The 23,669-nt window shown below is 41.1% G+C and overlaps 1 protein-coding gene and 2 pseudogenes across 7 annotated transcripts in view; 2 read left to right on the top strand and 1 right to left on the bottom strand.

Annotated features, from left to right (window-relative positions):
• On the top strand, positions 1-1,233 carry LOC118356623 (annotated as a pseudogene).
• LOC118356634 (protein WWC3-like) overlaps positions 1-23,669 on the bottom strand; it is a 236,317-nt gene that overhangs the window by 7,420 nt on the left and 205,228 nt on the right. For 4 of the 7 annotated variants that reach the window (XR_004819864.1, XM_035725934.1, XM_035725932.1 and 1 more), the window contains 2 exons: positions 14,463-14,627; positions 11,703-11,795 (listed from right to left, as the gene is read on the bottom strand). Coding sequence is in view for 3 of the 7 variants with exons in the window: in XM_035725934.1 (XP_035581827.1) it covers positions 11,703-11,795; positions 14,463-14,627 (258 nt within the window). In the remaining 4 variants the exon portion in view is untranslated. Of the gene's footprint in view, positions 1-1,324; positions 1,499-9,156; positions 9,258-10,222; positions 10,284-10,382; positions 10,445-11,702; positions 11,796-14,462; positions 14,628-23,669 lie in introns of those variants that run through there. The other 3 variants (XR_004819865.1, XR_004819867.1, XR_004819866.1) reach the window with 3 other exon arrangements.
• On the top strand, positions 21,114-21,781 carry LOC118356635 (annotated as a pseudogene).

Consider the following 23,669-nt stretch of genomic DNA (forward strand, 5'->3'; position numbering starts at 1 on the left):
ATGAATTTGCAGCCACACAGTCCCAGTGCTACAACCAGCACAATTCCAGCAGCTACCTACATGATGTGCTCCTTCTGCCCATTTCAAGCAAGAGAAGAGTTAGAGCTAGGAGAGTTTCAATATCTAAACACAAAATATGGCAAGAGCATCATCCCAGTAATCTTCCACAACATCCGGCCACAGCACTCAGAGCACCAGTAGCTGGAGGACCCATTGGGGAGACACTCTAGGAACTAAATCCTAGACATGGATATTTCACTCTGTCTTGGACCCCAAGGCTGGCTAAATGTTTGTAGTACAACTGGAAGAGAGCCCCTGAATTCATTCAGGTGCACTGTATCAGCACAGAGTTAACCCTGAGGAAGGTGAGAATGCCTTTCTAGTACAGACATTTCAGCAGAAGAATTAGGAGTATACAGAACACTTGCACTTGGCCAGCTGCCAGATCAAGGTGTTCTAGCCAAAAGGAGCTGACTGGAAACAGAAGAGTGACCCATAAAATATGGAGAAAAGAATCACCCAAGAGAAGTACCAGCCAACCTATCAGGCCACCATTCTCAGGGACTGCCCCCTGTGGGCTGACATAGCCTACCAAGTGAAGAGTGCCCGGGCCCCAAACTACACTGGTTCTCCAAACAGCTTCAGACTTGGTGAAGTGAACAACTCTCCAACCCACAAGTGGAGACACTGCCACTGGGCAAGGATCACCAGGTTCTGTCAACCTTAATCCAGGACACCCAGCACTAGTGCCACTGCAATAATTTCTCCAGTTCTCTCTCTCCACCACCTTCTTGAGTGCTAACTGCTAAAGCTGTCCTGAGATTATTTGCTCCAGATCTGTGGCCCTGTACATGGCATCTGGCTCTTCAGTCCCATCAAAGGCCAGAATGTGATGCCAAAGGTAACTATTTACATCTGTCAGGAACTAGAGCAGAATCGAGCTCCCCCATAGAAGTTGGGTTGGTGGCTGGGCAGCAGTCTGAATGTGTATAATGTCATCTTCTTGAAAGAGCTGACCACTTTGAAGTTGTTTGAGAAGATTGCCAACCTGTATAGCATCTCCCCACAGCACTACTACTCCCACCTACTCTACTGGCAGGACCCCACAAACATCCAAAAGGTTGTTAGCAACAAGATGGTGCAGAATTTCCAAGATCAGTACTATCTCCTCCTCGGTACCTTAAAAGCCAAGAACAATGATGGCTACCACTCAGCCTAAAATGTGGCCTCTGAGAAGTAGAGCATGTAAAATAGAGCCTACAGCTCTGAGCCCCATGGGTTCCCTTGGATGCAGAAACTGCACCATTGTAACCTGGGGCCTCACCTGGCAAGCTGTAGCTAGGAGGGATTTTCCTTTGTCTATGAAAACCACAGACCAATAAAATCAGCAAACACTGGATGCAGTATCTGGCATGCAGAAAAGCAATGGCTCCTCTCTCACTTCATATTGGACTCCAGCTTTTGAATGGTTCCTTGTTCTTTTTCCATTCCTGCATTCCTAAAGAGGCAAAGAGCAGGGGCATCTTCTCTGAAAGATGTCACTTCCTTATTGGAGGCTAGTGCACTGGGTATTTTCAGGCCACTGTACTGATTCCTTCTGTCTATTCTCCTACTCCGACGAAAGATCTGCCTCACCCCCAACCTTCACTTTCTCTGGTAACTGGCTTTGTCACCAGGACTGCTGACTCATGTACACGGTTCACCACCATTCTGTCTTCATGATGGCTTCCCTTCTCAGTGAGCCTTGTGAGCATCCATCTCTCCAGTTCACACATGGATTGATGGGAATGGGATTTATTCTGTACCTTCTTTCACAATGAGTGTTTCTAAGGACTTCCTGCTGCAAAACCCAGAGATGGACTCATGTGTCTGACACCATAATGCATGTGTAGAAACCACCAACAGACCTAGGTCTACACCTTGTGAAGGGAGAAGGAGAGGCTATTTTCAGGTGCATTCTCACAAGTATAAAAGGGTTGAGAAAAAAATAATTTTTGGACTCCATTTATATAATTTTATTTCCTAAGCAATCATTGCTAAAGAGGCCTAGGAAATAAGCATCCCACTGTATGATCAAATGACCCTGACAATGATATCAGGCCCTTTTGGATGGACTGAACCAACCTGCATTTAGAGAAGAACTTGGTTAACCACTGCCAAATTTGCCAAATCTCCTAGGGACTTCCTATTTTCTGTGAGGGACCCCACTTTAAATGTTTATCTTTTTTTTTCTTTTGAAAAGGGTTTATTTTGAGCATTTTGCCTACACTGAAATAGTTGGATTGCCTTTATTAGTGGTCTAACTATGGGGAAATTTGAATTTTAGGAATGGGTACATTCAGGAATTAGTCTTTGTCTTGCCTCTGTAACCCGGGACCCAGTGATCTATACTGGTCCAGGGCTTTGACTCTTTGCTAACTTAGGTTTATCTTCCAAAGCACCACAAAGCCCTATGACCAACTGAGCAGAATGTTACAACTTCTAAAGTGGAGCATTTGGGAAATATAGTGCTAGGGTCCAAGATGATCAGAATCTGCGATAAACCTTGTTTTACAGATGCAGGAACTGAAGCCTTGGGGATGGGGCAAAGCTGCCTCCCTAATATCACATAGTGATTGATATAAATTTATCATATAAATCAAGACACTTCAAAGGGTTAAAGGAGCTCTAGTAATAATTACAATGATACAACAGGTATAGTGTTCCTACAAGTAAAACAGGCTCCTGACTCCTGTTTTGTTTTGGGGGGATGGGGGAAACAGGTAAAGCCTTTATTGAGATATAATTCAGCTACCATACATTGTACCCATCTATAGTATACAATTCTGTGGTTTTTGTAAACTCAACACAGAATCAACACAATCATTTTTAGAACATTGTCTTTACTTTCTTATGATGTCCTCTGCAGCGCAAAATTTTTTATTTTGACAATGTGCAAGACACCTGTTTTTTCTTTTTAGCTGGTGTTTTTTGTGTCATATCTGAAAAAACATTGTATAATCCAAGGTCAAGAAGATTTATGCCTATACTTCCTTCTAAAATTTTTACACTTTTAGCTCTCCAATGGCATTTGATTCATTTCAAGTTAATTTTTGTATATATGAGGGAGAGGTCCAACATCAATTATCTTTTACATGTGGACACTCAGTTGTTTCAGCACCAGTTGTTGCCCCTTGCTAAACACCCCAGATTATTACTAGATCTCTTTTTCTGGGACGTGATCTGTCATTGGGAAACTCACCCATTTTTCTCTTTTTTTTCAATTATTTTTTTGGGGGGAGAGTGAACATTATTTACATTCTTTTTAATCACCCGAGTATCCCATTCCCAAACCCCTCCCTTCTGTAACCTTCAGTTTGTTTCCCAGAGTCCAGAGTCTCTCATGGTTTATCTCCCTCTGATTTCTTCGCCTTCAGGTTTCCCTCCATTCCCTTATGATCCTCTGTGCTATTCCTTATGTTCCACATATGAGTGAAACCACAGATAATTGTCTTTCTCTGCTTTACTATTACACTTCGCATAATCCAGTTCCATCCATGTTGATGCAAATGGTAGGTATTCATTCTTTCTGATGGCTGAGTAATATTCCATTGTATATATGGACCACATCTTCTTTATCCATTCATCTGTTGAAGGGCATCTCGGCTCTTTCCACAGTTTGGCTGTTGCAGACATTGCTGCTATGAACATTGGGGTGCATGTGCCCCTTCTCACTACATCTGTATCTTTGGGGTAAATACCTACTAGTGCAACTGCTGGGTCATAAGGTAGCTCTATTTTTTTTTAAAGATTTTATTTATTTATTTGACAGAGAGAGACACAGTGAGAGAGGGAACACAAGCAGGGGGAGTGGGAGAGGGAGAAGCAGGCTTCCTGCTGAGCAGGGAGCCCGTTGTGGGGCTCTATCCCAGGACCCTGGGATGATGACCTGAGCCGAAGGCAGACGCTTAACAACTGAGCCACTCAGGCACCCCAAGGTAGTTCTATTTTTAATGTCTTGAGGAACCTCCATACTGTTTTCCGGAGTGGCTGTACCAGCTTGCATTCCTACCAAGAGTGCAAGAAGGTTCCCCTTTCTCCACATCCTTGCCAACACTTGTTGTTTCCTGCCTTGTTAATATTTGCCATTCTAACAGGTGTAAGGTGGTATCTCATTGTGGTTTTGATTTGAATTTCCCTGATGGCTAGTGATGTTGAACATTTTTTCATGTGTCTGTTAGCCATTTGTATGTCTTCTTTGGAGAAGTGTCTGTTCATGTTTTCTTCTCTGAATGTGTAGATTGCTCTGGCAGCATGGATATTTTCACAATGTTTATTCTTCTAATCCATGAGCATGGAACGTTTTTCCATCTTTTTGTGTCTTCCTCAATTTCTTTCATTAACCGTTCTGTAGTAGTATAGATCCTTTACCCCTTCAGTTAGCTTATTCCTAAGTATCCTTTAGTTTTGGTGCTATTGTAAATGGAACTGATTCCTTAATTTCTCTGTCTTCAGTCACATTGCTAGTGTGTAGAAATGCAACTAATATCTGTGCAATGATTTTGTACCCTGACACAATGCTGAATTGCTGAATGAGTAAGAGCAATTTTGTGGTGTTTTTTGGGTTTTCCACATAAAGTATCATAACATCTGTAACAAGTGCAAGTTTGACTTCTTCTTTGCCAATTTGAATGCCTTTTATTTCTTTTTGTTGTCTGATTGCTGATGCTAGGCCTTCTAGTACTACGTTGAACAATAGTGGTGAGAGTGGGCAGCCTGTCATGTTCCTGACCTTTAGGGAAAAGGTCTCAGTTTTTCCCAAATGAGAAAGATGTTCACTGTGGGCTTTTCATAGATGGCTTTTATGATATTGAAGAATGTTCCCTCTATCCCTACACTCTGAAGAATTTTAATCAAGAAAGGATGCTGTATCTTATCAAATGCTTTTTCTGCATCAATTGAGAGATCATATGGTTCTTGTCTCTTTTGTGAATGTGATCTAGCATGTTGATTGATTTGCAAATATTCAACCACCCTCCTGTCCCAGGAATAAATCCCACCTGGTCACGGTGAATAATCCTTTTAATGTACTGGTGTATCCTACTGCCTAGGATCTTGTTGAGTATTTTGGCATTGATGTTCACCAGGGATCTTCATCTCCTTTTTGATGGGGTCTTTGCCCGGTTTTGGGATCAGGCTAATACTGGCCTCATAGAAGGAGTCTGGAAGTTTTCCTTCTATTTCTATTTCTTTGAAACAGCTTCAGTAGAAAAGGTATGTTTCTTCTTTAAATGTTTGGTAGAATTCCCCTGGGAAGACATCTGGCCCTGGACTCTTGTTTTTTGGGAGGTTTTTGATTACTGTTTCAATTACCTTGCTAGTTATTGGTCTGTTCAGATTGTCTTATTTCTTCCTGTTTCAGTCTTGGTATTTGTAAGTGTCCAGGAATGCATTCCTTCTTCCAGATTGCCTACTTTTTTGGCATTTAGCTGCTGGTAATAAGTTCTAATAATTGTCTCTATTCCCTTGGTATTGGTCATGATTTCTCCCCTTTCATTATTTTATTAATTTAGGTCCTTTCTCTTTTCTTTTCAGTAAGTCTGGTCAGAAGTTTATTCATCTTGCTAATTCTTTCAAAGAACTAGCTTCTAGTTTTGTTGATCTGTTCTACTGTTCTTCTAGTTTCTACTTCATTGATTTTTGCTCTAATCTTTATTATTTCTCTTCTGCTTAGGTTAGGCTTTATTTGCTGTTCCTTCTCCAGCTCCTTTAGGTGTAAGATTAGCTTGTGCATTTGGGATTTTTCTAATTTTTTGAGAGAGGCTTTGATGTCTATGTACTTTCCTTTAAGAATCACCTTTGCAGTAACCTATAGGTTCTGAACTAATGTGTTTTTACTTTCATTGGTTTGCATGAATTGTTTAAGTTTTCCTTAATTTCCTGGTTGACCCATTCATTCGTTTTTTTTTTTATTTTTAATATTTTATTTATTTATTTGAAAGAGAAGGAAAACACAGAGGGAGAGGGAGAGGGAAAAGCAGACTCCCCACTGAGCAGGGAGCCCGATGTGGGACTCAATCCCAGGACCCTGGGATCATGACCTGAGCTGAAGGTAAATGCTTAACCAACTGAAACACCAAGGTACCCCATCACCCATTCATTCTTTAGCAGAACGTCTTTTCTCCTTCAAGTGTTTCCATTCCTTCTAAATTTCTTCTCATGGTTGAGGTCCAGTTCTGACATGGTGTCATTGATCTAAGTCTGTTCTCATGGGCTTCTAGCTGCCTATCCCTATCTTCCTCAGCTTCCTTCCTTTCTATAATCTTATCTTCTAGATCACTAATTTGTTATTCTGCCTCATTTACCCTGGCTGTTAGAGTATCCAGTTTAGATTGGATCGCATTCATAGCATTTTTAAGATTGGCCTGATTAGATCTCACTTTTGCCTTAGAGAGTCTATATTGTCACTAATGCTTTTTTCAAGCCTAGCTATTGACTTTATGATTGCTATCCTGACATCTATCTCTGACATCTTGCTTATATTCATATCCATTATATCTGTGGCAGAGGACACTGTCTCTGGTTCTTTGTTGGGTGTTTCTCCTGGCCATTCTGTCCAGAGATGGTTGAGGGAAGGAGCAGAGTCCAAAATATCAACCACAACCCAAGCAAGATGCATCTTAGAAAAAATCCAAAGTGGTCAAAAGTTACCACAGATATGCCACCATAATCTAGATGATCCAAAATAATAAAAAAGAAAGAAAAAAAGAAAAGAAAGGAAAAGAAAAAGGGGGGGCAGAGAGAGATTATAATCTCTTGGGTGGACAAAGCAGGGTGATCTGCCTGTTTCTGCTTGATTTTGGTCTGTGTGTTTGAAGACACTATATTGCAAAATTGCAAAGAAATCAGAACACATATCTATATCAAGAATAAATTTGATAGAGTGAAAAATGGGCTAGTATGCGACATAAATCTCTAAAACATATATGAGGAAAAAAAATAAAAGCTGAGAAGCAACTTAAAAACATAGGCTGGGAAATAACAATCTATTTGAAATGGAGCAGTGGTTAAAAAAAAAAAAGGGTAAGTGGGGCGCCTGGGTGGCTCAGTCATTACGAGTCTGCCTTTGGCTCAGATCATGATCCTAGGGACCTGGGATTGAGCCCCACATCAGGCTCCCTGCTCCACGGGAAGCCTGCCTCTCCCACTTCCCCCGCTTGTGTTCCCTCTCTCGCTGTGTCTCTCTCTGTTAAATAAATAAATAAAATCTTTAAAAAAAATAAAAGGATAGGGCGCCTGGGTGGCTCAGTTGGTTAAGCAACTGCCTTCGGCTCAGGTCATGATCCTGGAGTCCCGGGATGGAGTCCCAGGATTGAGTCCCGCATCGGGCTCCCCACTCAGCAGGGAGTCTGCTTCTCCCTCTGACCCTCCCCCCTCTCATGTGCTCTCTGTCTCAAATAAATAAAATCTTAAAAAAAAAAAAAATAAAAAATAAAAAAATAAAAGGATAAGAAAAGAAACTAAAAAATGTAAAATTTTAGCCTCAAGTACAAGCGAGTCATGAGGGAACACCTGGAGCTCCCTATATTATTTTCCCGTGGCACTGGAGTAAGTGGGAAGTAAGTTTAAACTTATTCATGTGTTCTTCAAATCTGTCTTCTGGGGCAGGGGTCTGCTGCTTGGCTTCTCAGGTGTCTTTGTCTGGGTGGAATCCCCCCACCCTTGTCAGGGGGATGGGCTTAATGTGAGTTGGTTGGCTGCATGGCTTTTGTTCCCTGGCATCTTCCCACTTCTCTCTAGAGGGTCAGAGCTAACATGGCCATGTGGGAATCTTCAGCCCAGAGCTGCAATGTCCCAGTCCAGCCCCGTCAACAAATCCTCCAGGTCAATACATCTCCAGCTCTGCAAGTACCAAACTCCACCGATTCACGCATCTTCTGGGGGAGGGGCCTTTTGCATTGATTCTCAAATATCTTTGCCCAAGGTGGAATTGCATCACCCTTGCCAGGGGCCAGGCTCAGTAATCTGCTCAGGTTTGCTCTTCATAGCTTTTGTTCTCCAAAGGCTTTCCGTACAGCTTTAGAGGATGATAATGAAAATGGTGGCCTCCCAATCTCCGCCCCAGAGGAGCTGAGAGCTTGGCGCCCCACTCCTCAGTGTGCCCTCAGAGAAAAGGAATCAATCACTCCTGTCTCCCTCCTCTCCAGTAGCACTCTATGCCCACCCAGCCTGTGATGGAGCATTTCTATCTCTGGCACACAGCCCGGTCTGGAGTCTCCACACCCAGCCACCAGATTTCTGTGGCACGCTCCTGTGCCACTCCTCCCAGGGTAAGAAGAGAGTCTCCTAAGATTTGCCGCTTGTTGTGCCCCTGCTTCAAGACCAGTGGCTCTATGGTGCCATGGATCACAGATTACGGCAACCCCAAGCTGAACGCCCACTCCTCGGCTCCATCTTTGCAGCCAGCTTTCCTGCTCGAATACCTGGGAGCTCTGCTGCACTCTGTCATCCCCAGTCTTTCTGTGACCCCGAGGGTCCTGAGACCACATTGTCCCAGCTAGGGTTCCACTCCCCGCTTAGCCACTAGAGCGATGTGCCTCAGTGGAGGAGACTTCTAAAAGTTCTGATTTTGTGCTCTGCTGCTCTATCACTTCCCTGTAGCCAGCTGACAGAGGTCCCCTCCCTGTGGTCTGCATATGCATCACCTCAGATTCACTCTTCTCCACACCTCCTACCTTGTGGAAAATGGTCGCTTTTCTATCCATAAGAGTTGCAGATATTCTTTCCTTACATTGCCGGTTGAGTTTGCAGATGTTCAGAATGGTTTGACAGCTATCTAGCTAGCTGAATTCCTGGGACCAGACAAAATTACAGTCTCCTACTCCTCCGCCATCTTGGACTTCCTTCTTCCTTCTTTATTTTTTTACCCAGCCCATGACTGCCTCCACCATTTATACAACTGGCTTTCTGTTCTTCTCTTACTGTCCTCCCCTTAATCTTCTCAATAGTACTGGGTCATATCATGCTCTGATGTTCTACATCCTTTCTTGCTGCCTATTGTTAACTCCACATATTAGTCCTCAAGGAAACTCAAGACCAGTTATTACCTTTTTTGAGGAAACTGAGTCACATGAAAGTGGAATACTTTGCCCAAGATTGCACAGAATTAGGACTAACCTTCAGTCTTCTGACATTCCAGGCTTTCAAGATGTCTGTCAGTCACTAGATCTACGTGATGCCATCTCCCACGCCAAGTAATAATAGGCTCAATTTTAATTCTGAAAAGTGACAGGCTAATGTTTTTATTTCTTAATTCCAAATGAGGGACTAATAAAGATCTGTTACCTTCAACCAACCAACCAACTATACACACAAAAACACATACATTTATGAGCTTGAAAAAATCTTAATGATTTACTATATAAGGGGAAGTATATTGGGAACAATGAGAGGACTTTTTGTTTAAAAAATTATACACAGGGGTGCCTGGTTGGCATGGTGGGTTGAGTGTTGACTGTGGGTTTCAGCTTGGGTTGTGATCTGGGGGTGGTGGGATCAAGCTGTGCCTAAGGCTCTAACTCAGCTCTGGGTCTGCTTGGGATTCTCTCTTCCTTTCCTTGTCTCTCCTGCTTGTGCTCTCTCTCACTCTCTAAAATAAATAAATCTTAAAAAAAAAAAGCATGAAAGCAATCAAAACTTTTGTTCTGCTATAATCTTTAGTTAGCAAATATGGTGTCTGTCGTAAGATGATAAAAACAGGGGTGCCTGGGTGGGTCAGTCGTTGGGTGTCTGTCTTTGGCTAAGGACATGATCCCAGGGTCCTGGGATCGAGCCCTGCATTGGGCACCCTGCTCCATGAGAAGCCTGCCTCTCCCTCTCCCACTCCCCCTGCTTATGCTCCCTCTCTCACTGTGTCTCTCTCTGTGTCAAATAAATAAAATCTTTAAATGGAAAAAAAACGATGATAAAAACATTCTGCATACGCAATTTTAGACCAGTGGTTTCCATCCAATGGGACATGCCCTTATTACAACAAAATCATAAATCCAATAGCATATCAGCATTGTTTAGTGAGCACTACAATGTCTATGTGTTAATATTTCTCATACATGCACAAGATATTTTTGTGTATATGTATAAACACATAGTAATCTGTATTTTTTAAGGATTTTATTTATTTATTTGAGAGCAAAAGAGAGACAGAGAGCACAAGCAGAGTGCAGTGGCAGGCAGAGGGTGAGGTAGACTGTCTGCTGAACAAGGAGCCTGATGAAGGACTCAATCCCAGGACCCTGGATCATGACCTGAACCAAAGATAGACACAACGGATTGAGCCACTCAGGTGCCCTAACATGGTAATTTAAAGAATGGTGCTGAATTCATAGTAAGTTAGTAGTTCTCACCTGGGGTAAACCATGTCTCAGAGAAGGTATCTGTGATCTCAAAGGACTTTTGATTGTCAAAGCTAGAGAGGAGGGGAGTAATATTGCCATTTAGCACAAGGATAGCAGCTAAAAATCCTGATATAAAGATAGCCCACAAAGAAAGAATGATCTTGCCCCAAATATCAGTAGTGTTGCTCTTGAAAAAAATATTTGTAGCTGAATTATGATTTATAACTATCAATCATCAACTGCTCCAAGTACAACTATCACATGGAAATTTGGGATTTTTTTCTCATTGAAAGCATACTTGCATGGAAAATCTAGGGAGCTACAACCGTACAAACTAAAGCAGCAAAACTTGAAAGGCATGGTGTGGAAAAACACTGTGGAATTAAGAAAATAAATTCATGAAGAAGAACCCTAAATATTGAAAACCTTAATTTTATCTCCTGTAAAAAAAAAAAATGATTTTTCTATTATATAGAAATGGTTGTTTTTTAATATTGATTTTAAGAATGTAAACATTATACCTTAAGAAATACATGTGATCCTCATTATTAGAGATCTGAATGTGAGAATTAGTCTACTTATTAAAATTTACTTGTGATCTCCAAATCAATATTATGGCATGTTCATGGTCTTGAATGGGTATGTGCAGAGAGTGGCAGAGTTTGAGTCACTTGATGCATGTGTTCCTAGCTAAGGTCTAATAAAACAACATTCTCCCTTCTTGTTTCAGCTCTCATACTATAAACAAGTTTTCTTTCATGGTCTATTAAGTGCCATGTTTTCATGCTCTTTGTTGGTGCTTCAGTGTTCAAAATGGCCCCAAAGCCATTTTAGTGAAGAAGTGCTGTCTAGACTAAGATGTACCTTATGAAGAGAATATGTTTGATAAGCTTCATTTGGGCACAAATTACAATGCTGTTGGCTGTGAGTTTGATGTGAACGAATTAACAATATAAGTTAAATAATGGGTCTTTAAACAGAAATACACAAAAAAATGATTATGTATTTATTTGTTGATGAAAATGTAACCAGAAGCTTATAGGAACCTAACTCTGTGGTTTTCCTGGCCGCAATGTTTTAAAACTTGGTAATTCAAGGTCTGCAGTGAACCTAAATACTATAAATAAAGAGAACAATTGTTCTAATGTTTGGTAACATTATGATATTATGGTATACATGTTTTCAAAACTTACATTTGTGAAAAAAATAAGGAAATTAATATATTACTTTTTAATCAATATTACCTTAAAATTACTTATTACTTTTTAAGGTTTTTAACCATAACTACCAGAGAAATGTAGACTCCTTACTAGTTTACGTGGCCCATACCTGCTTACAGCGAAGAGTCCGTCTTTCTAAGGTGTTTCGGACAAAGGCAGACTTCCGGGGCAGTGTTGAACTGTCACTATCACTACGATAAAGCTGTGCCAAAAAGAATGATGTACAGAAGTTACTTTCTTAGAAATTTAATATTCATTCTCTTGATGTATTATGAATTGAATTATTTCATTTTTTTTTCCTCACAGACACTCAAATCTGCATGACTACTAGTACTTTTACAAGGTCTCTGGGTTTCAGTTAAAAGCTACCCAAGACTTTCAATTAAAACAAAAACAACAAAAGAAAAGCAAACCCAACCCTCACCCTCTTTCAAAAACATGAAGTTTCCAGGGTGATAAAGTCAACAAAATTTCTGTCCCATCAATGTCAACACTGGCTGGATATTATGTGTGAAGTTCATGAAGCCAGTACTAACCTCACCAATTCCCTTTTTTTTTGAAGTGGGCTCCACAGCAAATGTGGGGCTTCCCGAGATAAAGAGTTGCATGTTCTACCCACTAAGCCAGCCAGACAGCCATTTTTCACTTTTGATCAATCATTCACTTGCTGTATTTCAGACTCTGGCAAGAAGCTGGGGTAAAAATAGCTTTAAGAAAAAAAAAGAGACTTGTCCTGTAGTAAAACAAGCTAATCACTAACTCCCATCCCGTTAAACAAGAGAAAAGCTCTCTTTTTTAAAAGAAAAATAAATAATGCCTTCTTCATAGCCAAGATATTATTTATTTCATTTGGTGGTGGGTTCTTGCTTCAGGATCAATGTGTATCTTTGTGAAAGCCAGTTCTTTTCTGGCAAGTCCATGCCAATTAACCCAAAACACTCAGGAAATGCCATGGCACAGCAATATGCATGCCCACCTCCACCCCTGCCTCAGTCATTTCAAACAGATAAAACAAAGAAGCCTCTAAAAGCATCACCTGTAAATGCATGGTCTTTTGCAGGGCACAGAACCTGGCATAGGAGCCAGAAATCTTACTCCGGGGAAGTAGAGGATTTTCTCCTTCACTTCACTGTGCTTCTTACCCAGCAGACCCAAGCCCACTCTGTGGTGGATTAGAAACAGCCCACAGTGAGGAAGGAACATGAGGGCAGCCTTGGATCTAGAGCCTCCAGGTGGCTGTCTGGTTAAGCACAAGCCCCCATGGGACTGCAGCCTCATGCGGCAGGAGTACCCAAGCCTGACCACGTGGGACCCAGGGCCCCCACGACAGGACACCTGGCTTCTGTGGGGAGACGCGCAGCAGGTCTTGCAAATGTCCCAGGGGCAACTTGGGCCACCCGGCCCCAACCCCCACCCCCGCCATAGGGTAAAGATTAACTTTGCTCCAAGAAAAGTTTGGTCCTTGCCCAGCTCCTCGGAAGTGACCCGTAACCCCCTGGGATGTCCTGCCTGAGTGTCTCTGTTTACCTGGGGACCTCAAGCCAGGCCACACAGTCTCTGCTAACAATGTGACTTATAATGGGGGCCTTAGGCCATCAGCTTGATCTCTAGAGACGAAGGTCAGGCATGCAGGCAATCAGCTCTGCCTGTGTGACCAACCTCCCAAAAAACCCCGGGCTGGCAATACTCCATGTGCAGCCTCTCCCAGCAGTGACAGGTGACCAGAGCCATCCGCACAATCCTGCTGGAAGAGACCCGGAGGCCTGCGACAGGTCTCTCAGTGCTGCCCGATGTGCCTCTTCCCTCTGGTGACCTTGGTCTATATCTTTGCACTGTAATAAACCACAATAGTGAATCTAACGGCTTTGCGGAGTTCTGTGGGTCCTAGCAAGTTCCTGACCCTGAGCATGGGCCAGGGGACCACTGAACCATACTCCCGGTGTCTCTTGCACACATCTGAGCCTGTTTCTCTCTTATGACTGAACTTTGGTTTTGCCCAACCAGAGCCAGCTCCTTGGCAGTTCCCATCAAGGGAGCCCAGTTCAGAGGCAGGAAGGGTCAAAGCTCTCCTCGACCCAAACAGCTCCATCAGGTCACTGTGTCATGACCATTTATTCTTCAAATTCCCTTCTCTTTCCTAATCCATCCTGTCACTGTCATACCACCACTGCTGGCCAACCTCCAACATGCTGTCCTATCTTCAAGGACCACAGCAGATTAGGTCCCCCATCTCGAGGTTCTCAACAACAGACTCATTCCCAAGCTCTGATGTCCAGGCCCCACCCTGACACAGGATGAACCTTGGGGGTGGAACACAGTCACCAGCATTCTGTGAAGCCCCGGTCCCCCACAACTTCACTGCATGGTGCAGCCCAGGCTAAGAACCATGCATTATCTCCTGCCATCAAACTTGGGGTGAGAATTTACGAGCTGGGGAGTCAGAACTCTGCCTCAGTGCCCCAAGTCTTCAAGGCTACAATCCACCCTGGGACCCAGCTAAGCAAAACTTCAGGACTTCTGATGACTCAGTGGCTTGACCTCCCAATCTCAACCCAATGCAGAATATTCCCTGTTCTGACCTGTTACTCCTTAGACCAATGTAGAAACAGTTTGCCCTGCTTCCCGATCATGAATTGGGACACATACAGCCTGAAAATCTGGGGAGAAATGTATTAGAATCTTGAAGAAATCCAGAGTTAGATATTCAACGATGAGGGGGAGATGGAGCCACCGGCTGATTGCACAGACCCACACATGTGTGGTACTCATTTGTGAGAAAACACATCTTTTAACATAAATAGTAAAAATAAAACACAAAAAAAGGGGGACAATATTCCAGACAGGTGGTGGCAAAGGAATATCAACTTACTCTGCAAATATACTGGCTTCGTGCTCCAGGGGAGAAGGTCTGTGAACGGACAACCGGGCTACTCCGAACAAAATGTGACCCACAGGTTCTGCGACTGGTCCTCTCCTTTGGAAGACTCACTATTTCTTCAGGGAAGACATCTTCTGTGTTGGTTCCCTTATCAACCTATATATTAGTTAATTTACATTTTCTAGAAGCAATAAATTAGCATAGTTACCAAACAACTGTCTCCTTGCCATCTGCACTCTGAGGTCCTTATTGGCATTTTACATTTAATGAGTCTAAAACTGAATTCTGACATTCTATCCCCAAATTTCCATTTCTTCATGCAAAAAATCTTAGTTGTCATCTTGGACTCCTCTCCTGTCATAATACACACATGACTAAGGACATTCCTGATGGCTCAATGTTCAAAATTAGGTGTATTTTGAAACTTGTCACCAACCCTTGATCCAAGTCAGCATCATCTACCCAGATTAGAATTAGTGCAGACCTTATTGGTCTACTTGATTCTATGCCTACCTCTAGCTTCAGCTCTGCCATCATGGAAACCATGGTAAAACTGAAGTCAGATCATGTCATGCTTGAGCTCAAAGTTACCCACTAATTTCCTATCTCTTTCAGAAAAAAGCAAAAGTCCTGAGTGGGCCTAAATAATCTAGCCCCTTTACTCACAATGCTCTCAGCTGTCACAATTGCTCTTGCTCCTCTTGCCAACGCATACCAACTTCCCTGTAATTCTCTTACCATACTGAGTCTCCCATCTCAGTCTTTGGGCACATGCTCTTCCATCTGCCTGAATGCCCTTTCCAACATTACGTAAGTCTTCTATACCTCCTTTTGTACAGTCTCTACTCAAAATTCAACGTCTTAGTTGTGCCTTCAACTACGACGAGGTAAAAACCTAAACCTTGCTTACTTTTGATATTATTCTTCTTTAGCTCCTCTGACAAAACAGTTTTAAAAAGAGAAGTTATGTCAGGAAAATGGTGAACAAGGAAGCTCTATGCCCTTATCTGTCAGGTCACATGAAAAAAAATGGGACACTGCAAAACAGACTTACAAGAGTTATGCAAAACAGTCAAGTTCTTCAGTAAAATGAATGGCAATCAAGAAGAATACTCAAATGGTAGGAAATGAGGGCAGGAAAAGATGGCGGAGGAGAAGGGGACCCTATTCCAACCGGTCCACTGAACTGAACTGGCTATCTACCAGACCACTCTGAACACACATGAAATAAGCCTGAGATGTAAGAAGATATATCTGGATCTCTACAAACAGAATATCGCAGGCGGTTGGTTTCAAGTATGAAGGGTGGAGCTGTGATTCCCCAGCAGATATTGGAAGATAAACAAAAGAGGGAGGCACCCGTGGGGATAATGCACCACCAGTGCATGAAAGCCTCCCATGCTGGGGATGGGGAACGGACTTGCAGACCAGTAGTGGTGGGGAAAAGACTTTAGGACAGCTCCCTGGACTGAAACCGGGAGCGGTGGGGCTATGGGTACGAACTGGGGGCAGCTGGCAGTTTTAGAAGCACAAAGGGCAGAGATGTGCCCCGACCTGGAGGCAAGGACTGGGAGCGCTGAGGGGGGGCACACAACAGAGGTCACTGCAGTTTTTAGCAGCACAGAGAGAAATGGAGATAGCGTGGCATGGAGAGCTCACTGAAGAACAGACTGTGATCTCTTTGTTCTGAGGCAGAGGGTTGGAAAGGATCTCTTCTTCTCTCACTCGCCGAAGAGACATGGAAAGCTGCCAGGGAAAGCCACCAGAGAACAAAAGCCCAGAAAACTGGGTTTCACTGAGCTCATCCCCCACAACAGGGGGCAGGACAACTCTGCCAAAAAACAGTTGTCTGAGTAACACTGTGGCAGGCCCCTCCCCCAGAAAACAGGCTGGGAGAACAAGACGCCAACAACCCTAAGGTCCCTATAAAGCAAGTGCATCTTGCTTGGGTTGTGGTCAATAATTTGGACTCTGTACATTCCCTCAACCACCTCTCAACAGAATGACTAGGAGGAGGAACTCCCAAAATAGGAAAGACTCAGAGATTCTGACTTCTGCCACAGATTTACAAATGGATGCAGATATAACCAAGGTGTCAGAAATGTAATTCAGGATAACAGTTGTGAAGACGATAGCTAGAATGGAGAAATCAATTAATGGCAACATAGAGTCTCTAAGGGCAGAAATGAAAGCTGAACTGGCAGAACTTAAAAATGTTATCAATGAGATCCAATCCAATCTACATAATCTAACAGCTAGGGTAAGTGAGGCAGAAGAACGAATTAGTGACCTAGAAGACCAATTGATAGAAAAGAAGGATAAAGAGAAGGTCAGGAAGAAACCACTCAAAATCCATGAAAACAGAATCAGAGAAATAAGTGACAACATGAAACATTCCAATGTCAGAATTACTGGAATCCCTCAGGGGGTGGAGAGAGAGAGAACTGTAAGATATATTTGAGCAAATCACAGCTGAGAACTTCCCTAATCTGGGGAAAGAAAGATTCGTGTCTTAGAGGCAGAGAGGACTCCTAGCAAGATCAAGGAAAATGGGCCAACGCCCCAGCATGTAATAGTAAAACCTGCAAATCTTAGAACCAAGGAAACAATCTTAAGGACAGTTAGGGGGAAGAGATTCCGTACGTAGAGAGGAAGGAACATCAGAATAACGTCAGATCTATCCACAGAGACCTGGCAAGCCAGAAAGACCTGGCAAGACATATTTAGGGTACTAAACGAGAAAAACATGCAGCCAAGAATACTTTATCTCGCAAGGCTTTCATTGAGAATGGATGGAAAGTTGCAGAGCTTCCAAGACTGGCAGAAACTGAAAGAATATGTGACCACTAAACCAGCTCTGCAAAAAATATTAAGGGGGATTCTATAAAAGGAGAAAGACCCTAAAAGTCATACACAACAGAAATTTACAGAGAGAATCTATAGAAACAAGGAATTCACAGGCAACATGATGACAATAAATTCTTATCTTTCAATAATCATTCTCAATATGAACAGCCTAAATGCTCCCATAAAACGGCACAGGGTTGCAGATTGGATAAAAACACAGGACCCATCCATATGCTGTGTACAAGAGACTCATTTTGAACCTAAATATACATCCAGACTGAAAGTGAAGGGTTGGAGATCCATCTTCTGTGCCAGCAGACCTCAAAAGAAAGCTGGGGTAGCAATTCTTGTAACAGACAAATTAGATTTTAAATTAAAGACTGTAGTTAGAGACAGAAGACACTATATCATTCCTAAAGGGTGTATCCAGCAAGAAAATCTAAATATTGTAAATATCTACGCCCCTAACATGGCAGCAGCCATCTACATAAGCCAACAGTTAACCAAAATAAATATTGATAATACATTATATTGATATTGATAATAATGTATTAATTATAGGAGACCTCAATACTCCACTCTCAGCAATAGACAGATCATCTAAGCAGAAAATAAACAAAGAAACAAGAGCCGGAATGACACTCTGGACCACATGGACCTCATAGATAAATACAGAACATTTCACCCTAAAACAACAGAAAAATCATTCTTCTTGAGCGCACATGGAAGTTTCTCCAGAATACACCACATACTCAGTCACAAATCAGATCTCAAACGATACCAAAAGACTGATATTATTCTCTGCATATTCTCAGACCATAATGCTTTAAAACTGGAACTCAATCACAAGAAAGAAATTTGGCAGAAATTCAAACACTTGGAAGCTAAAGACCAGAATGCTCAAGAATGTTTGGGTCAACCAGGAAATCAAAAGAACTTAAACAATTCATGGAAACCAATTCATGGAAAACCCATCAGTCCAAAACCTATGGGATACTGCAAAGGTGGTCCTAAGGGGGAAATACATAGCCATCCAAACATCACTCAAAAAAATAGAAAAGTCCCGAATTCACCAACTAACTCTACACCTTAAAGAAATAGAGAAAAAGCAACAAACGATGCCTAAGGCACGCATTAGAAGAGATTAATTAAGATTAGAGAAGAGATCAATGAATTAGAAACCAGAAACACAGTAGATCAGATCAACGAAACTAGAAGCTGGTTCTCTGAAAGAATTAGTAAGATCGATAAACCACTGGCTAGACTTATCCAAAAGAAAAGAGAAAGGACCCAAATTAATAAAATTATGGATGAAAGGGGAGAGATCATGACTAACACCAAGGAAATAGAAACAATTATTAGAAATTATTATCAACAACTATATACCAATGAACTGAGCAATCTGGATGAAATGGAGGCCTTCCTGGAAACCTGGAAACTGCCAAGACTTGAAACAGGAAGAAATTTACAACCTGAATAGGCCAATAACCAGTAACGAGATTGAAGCACTGATCAAAAACCTACCAAAAAAGAGGAGTCCAGGGCCTGATGGATTCCCTGGGGAATTCTACCAAACATTCAAAGAAGAAATAATACCTATTCTCCTGAAGCTGTTTCAAAACATAAAAACAGAAGGAAAGCTTCCAGACTCATTCTATGAGGCCAGCATTACCTTCATCCCCAAACGAGAGAAAGACCCCATCAAAAAGGAGAATTTCAGACCAATATCCCTGATGAATATGGATTCCAAAATCCTCAACAAAATCCTAGCTAATAGGATCCAACAATACATTAAAAGGATCATCTACCATGACCAAGTGGGATTTATCCCCGGGAGGCAAGGGTGGTTCAACATTCGCAAACCAATCAATGTGATAGAACACATTAATAAGAGGAGAGAGAAGAACCATATGGTTCTCTCAATTGATGGAGAAAAAGCATTTGACAATATACAGCATCCTTTCCTGTTTAAAACTCTCCAGAGTATAAGGATAGAGGGAACATTTCTCAAGATCATAAAATCCATCCATGAAAAACCTACAGCAAATATCATTCTCAATGGGGAAAAGATGAGAGCCTTTCCCGATTAAGAACACATCAAGGATGCCCACTCTTGACACTATTGTTCAACATAGTACTAGAAGTCCTAGCAACACCAATCAGATAAAAAGAGAAATAAAAGGTATTCAAATTGTCAAAGAAGAAGTAAAACTCTCTCTCATCGAAGATGACATGATACTTTATGTGGAAAATCCAAAAGACTCCACCCCCAATTTAATAGAACTCATACAGTAATTCAATAATATGGCACAATACAAAATCAATGCACAAAAATCAGTTGCTTTCTTATACACTAACAATGCAACTGTAAAAAGAGAAATTAGAGAAACGATTCCATTTACAATAGAACCAAAAACCAAAGAGGTAAAAGATCTATACTCTAGGAACTACAGAACATTCATGAAAGAAACTGAAGACACAAAAAGATAGAAACACATTCCATGCTGATGGATCAGAAGAATAAACATTGATAAAATGCCTATACTACCCAGAGCAACTTCTTCAACTCCATCCCGATCAAAATTCCAATGACATTTTTCAAAGTGCTGGAACAAATAATCGAAAAATTTGTATGGAATCAGAAAAGGCCCAGAATCACCAAGGAAATGTTGAGAGAAAAAAAAAAAAAAAAAACCCAAAGCTGGAGGCAACACGATTTGGCTGATTTAAGCTATATTACAAAGCAGTGATCACCAAGACAGCATGGTACTGGCACCAAAACAGACATATAGATCAATGGAACAAAATAGCCCAGATATGGATCCTCAACTCTATGGTCAAATAATCTTCAACAAAGCAGAGAAAAATATGCAATGGAAAAAAGACAGTCTCTTCAATAAATGGTGCTGGGAAAATTGGACAGCCACATGCAGAATGAAACTTGACCACTCGGTAACACCATACACAAAGATAAACTCAAAATGGATGAAAGACCTCAATGTGAGACAGGAATCCATCAAAATCCTAGAGGAGAACATAAGCAGCAAGCTCTTTGACACTGGCCACGGCAACTTTTTTCAAGATACATCTCCAAAAGCTGGTGAAACAAAAGCAAAATTGAACTTTTGGGACTTCATCAAGATAAAAAGCTTCTGCACAGCAAACGAAACAGTCAACAAAACAAAGAGGCAACCCACAGAATGGGAGAAGATATTTGCAAATGACACTATAGATAAAGGGCTGGTATCCAAGATCTATGAAGAACTTTTCAAACTCAACACCCAGAAAACAAATAATCAAGTTAAAAAATGGGCAGAAGACATGGAAAGACACTTCTCTGAAGAAGACATACAAATGGCTAACAGACACATGAAAAAATGTTCATCATCATTAGCCATCAAGGGAAATTCAAATCAAAACCACATTGAGATACCACCTTACACCAGTTAGAATGGCAAAAATGGCCAGGGAAAGAAACAACAAATGTCGGAGAGGTTGTGGAGAAAGGGGGAACCCTCTTACACTGTTGGTGGGAATGCAAGTTGGTACAGCCTCACTTTGGAAAACAGTGTGGAGGTTCCTCAAAAATTTAAAAATAGAGCTACCCTATGACCCAGCAATTGCACTCCTGGGTATTTACCCCAAAGACACATATGTAGTGAAAAGGGCCATGTGCACCCCAATGTTCATAATAGCAATGTCCGCAATAGCCAAACTGTGGAAGGAGCTGAGATGCCTTTCAACAGATGAATGGATAAAGAAGATGTGGTCCAAAAGCAGAGGCAGCGGAGGAAGATGGCAGCAGCCATACCACAGCGGGATGGGACCGTGGAGCAGCTGCACAGTGAGCAGCTACCCAAGAAAGACATTCTCAAGTTTCTACAGGACCACGGTTCAGATTTGTTTCTTGCACAACATAAGTTATTAGGAAACATTAAAAATGTGGCAAAGACAGCTAACAAGGACCATTTGGTTACAGCCTACAATCATCTTTTTTGAAAGTAAGCATTTCAAGGATACTGAAAGTATAAGTAAAGTGTCTGAGCATGTGAAAAATGTGAAGCTTAATGAAGATAAACCCAAAGAAACCAAGTCTGAACAGACTGGATGAGAGTCCACCAAAATATATAAAATCTGTCCTTAAAAAAGGAGATAAAACCAACTTTCTCAAAAAGGGAAATGTTCACTGCTGGTATACAGGAACACTACAGGATGGGACTGTTTTAGATACTAATATTCAAACGAGTTCAAAAAAGAAGAAAAATGCCAAGCCTTTAGGTTTTAAGGATGGAATAGGCAAAGTTATCAGAAGATGGGATGAAGCACTCTTAACTATTAGTAAAGGAGAAAAGGCTTGACTAGAGATTGAACCAGAATAGGCTTATGGAAAGAAAGGATAGCCTGATGCCAAAATTCCAAATGCAAAACTCATTTTTGAAGTGGAATTAGTGGATATTGACTGAAATAGCAATGCTTCGGATATAAAGACATCAGCAATAATAAAACATGGCCTTGAAAAAACATATAACTAATCAGAGCTGGTTACTATTGTACGGGAAGAGTCACTGGAAAATTCAAGAATTCTGATATTGTTTACCCAATCCCCAACTTTTAATATATGTAATCCATTATAATTCCCTAAAGTTTGAAATATTTTACTACAGCTGTGTAAAATATTGGTTAAGAAGAAATGACTTTCCTTTTACCTCATGTTGTAAACTAAAAGGCTCAATAAAAACAATTCAGTGTCTTGAAAGAAAAAAAAAGATGTGGTCCATATATACAATGCAATATTACTCAGCCATCAGAAAGGATGAATACCCAGCTTTTGCATCAACATGGATGGGACTGGAGGAGATTATGCTAAATGAAATAAGTCAAGCAGAGAAAGTCAAGTACCATATGGTTTCACTTATTTGTGGAACATAGGAATAGCATGGAGGACATTAGCAGAAGGAAGGGGAAAAGGAAGGAGGAAATCGGAGTGGGAGATGAAACATGAGAGGCTATGGACTCCTAGAAACAAACTGAGGGTTTTAGAAGGGAGGGGGGTGGAGGGATGGGTTAGCCTGGTGATGGGTATTAAGGAGGGCACACACTGCATGTAGCACTGGGTGTTATATGAAAACAATGAATTGTGGATCACTACATCAAAAACGAATGACGTATTGTATGGTGACTAACATAACATAATAAAATTAATTAAATTTAAAAAATAAAAATATAAATATAAACTGATTTCTCAGTAGAAATTTGGAGTCCACAAGCAATGAAATGTTATATTTTAATTTCTGAAATAATAATATTAAAATTCTGTCAATAGAATTCTATATCCATTTATCTGTTGATGTTCCAACTATCACTGCATTCCAGTCATAAAACCCACTTGATTTTGGTGTGTAATCCTTTTAAAGTCCTGTTGAATTCTGTTAGCTAGTTTTGTTGGGGGTTTCTGTATCAATTTCATTAGAGATGTTGGTCTGTAGTTTCTGTGTCAATTTGGAAATATTCCCTTCGCTTCAATTTTTTGGAAGAGTTTGACGAGATTGGTATTAAATCTTACAATTTTTGCTAGAATTCATTGGTGAAACCTGGTCCTGAGCTGTTTTTTTGTTTGTTTTTTTGTTTGTTTGCAGGTTTCTGTATTTGCCTATATATTTACCTTTACGAGAACTTTATATTTTGTAAGAGTTTAAGTTACCATCGACCATACTTTCATTACTTGATGAACTCCCTTTATCATTTCTTTTATACCAGGCCTAGTGATAATGAACTCTCAGCTTGTTTATGTGAGAATGTCTTGATTTCTCCCTTATTTCTGAGGGACAATTTTATCAGATATAATATTCCCTGTTGACTTTTTCCCCCTCTCTCTCAGCACTTGAAAATGTAGTTTTCCATTGCCTTCTGAGCTGCAAGTTCTCTCCTGAGACATCTATTGATTATCTTATAGACGTTCGACTGTAAAGAGATGAGTTGCATATCTTTGCTATTTTCAAGATCCTTTGTCTCTGACTTCCAGCAGTTTGATTATAATGTATCTTGCAGTAGGTCTTTGCAGATTTCATTGTCGTTGGAAATTAGTTTCTAATATTTGAATTTCCATTTCTTTCATCAAATTTGGGAAGTTTTTCACCATTATTTCTTCAAATAATTCTTCTAATCCTTTTTCTCTTTTTCCCCTGTGTTATGTCCTTGATGCATATATTGACTGACACAGATATTATTCCGTAAATCCTTTAGGCCCTGTTCACTCTTCTTTATTCTTCCTGCTCCACAGACTTGATAATTTCAAATGACCTGTGTTTAAGTTAGCTGATTATTTCTTCTGCCTGTTGACTTGTGTCAGTT

The sequence above is a fragment of the Zalophus californianus genome, chromosome Y (assembly GCF_009762305.2).
Source record: "Zalophus californianus isolate mZalCal1 chromosome Y, mZalCal1.pri.v2, whole genome shotgun sequence".
Taxonomy (NCBI): Eukaryota; Metazoa; Chordata; class Mammalia; order Carnivora; family Otariidae; genus Zalophus; species Zalophus californianus.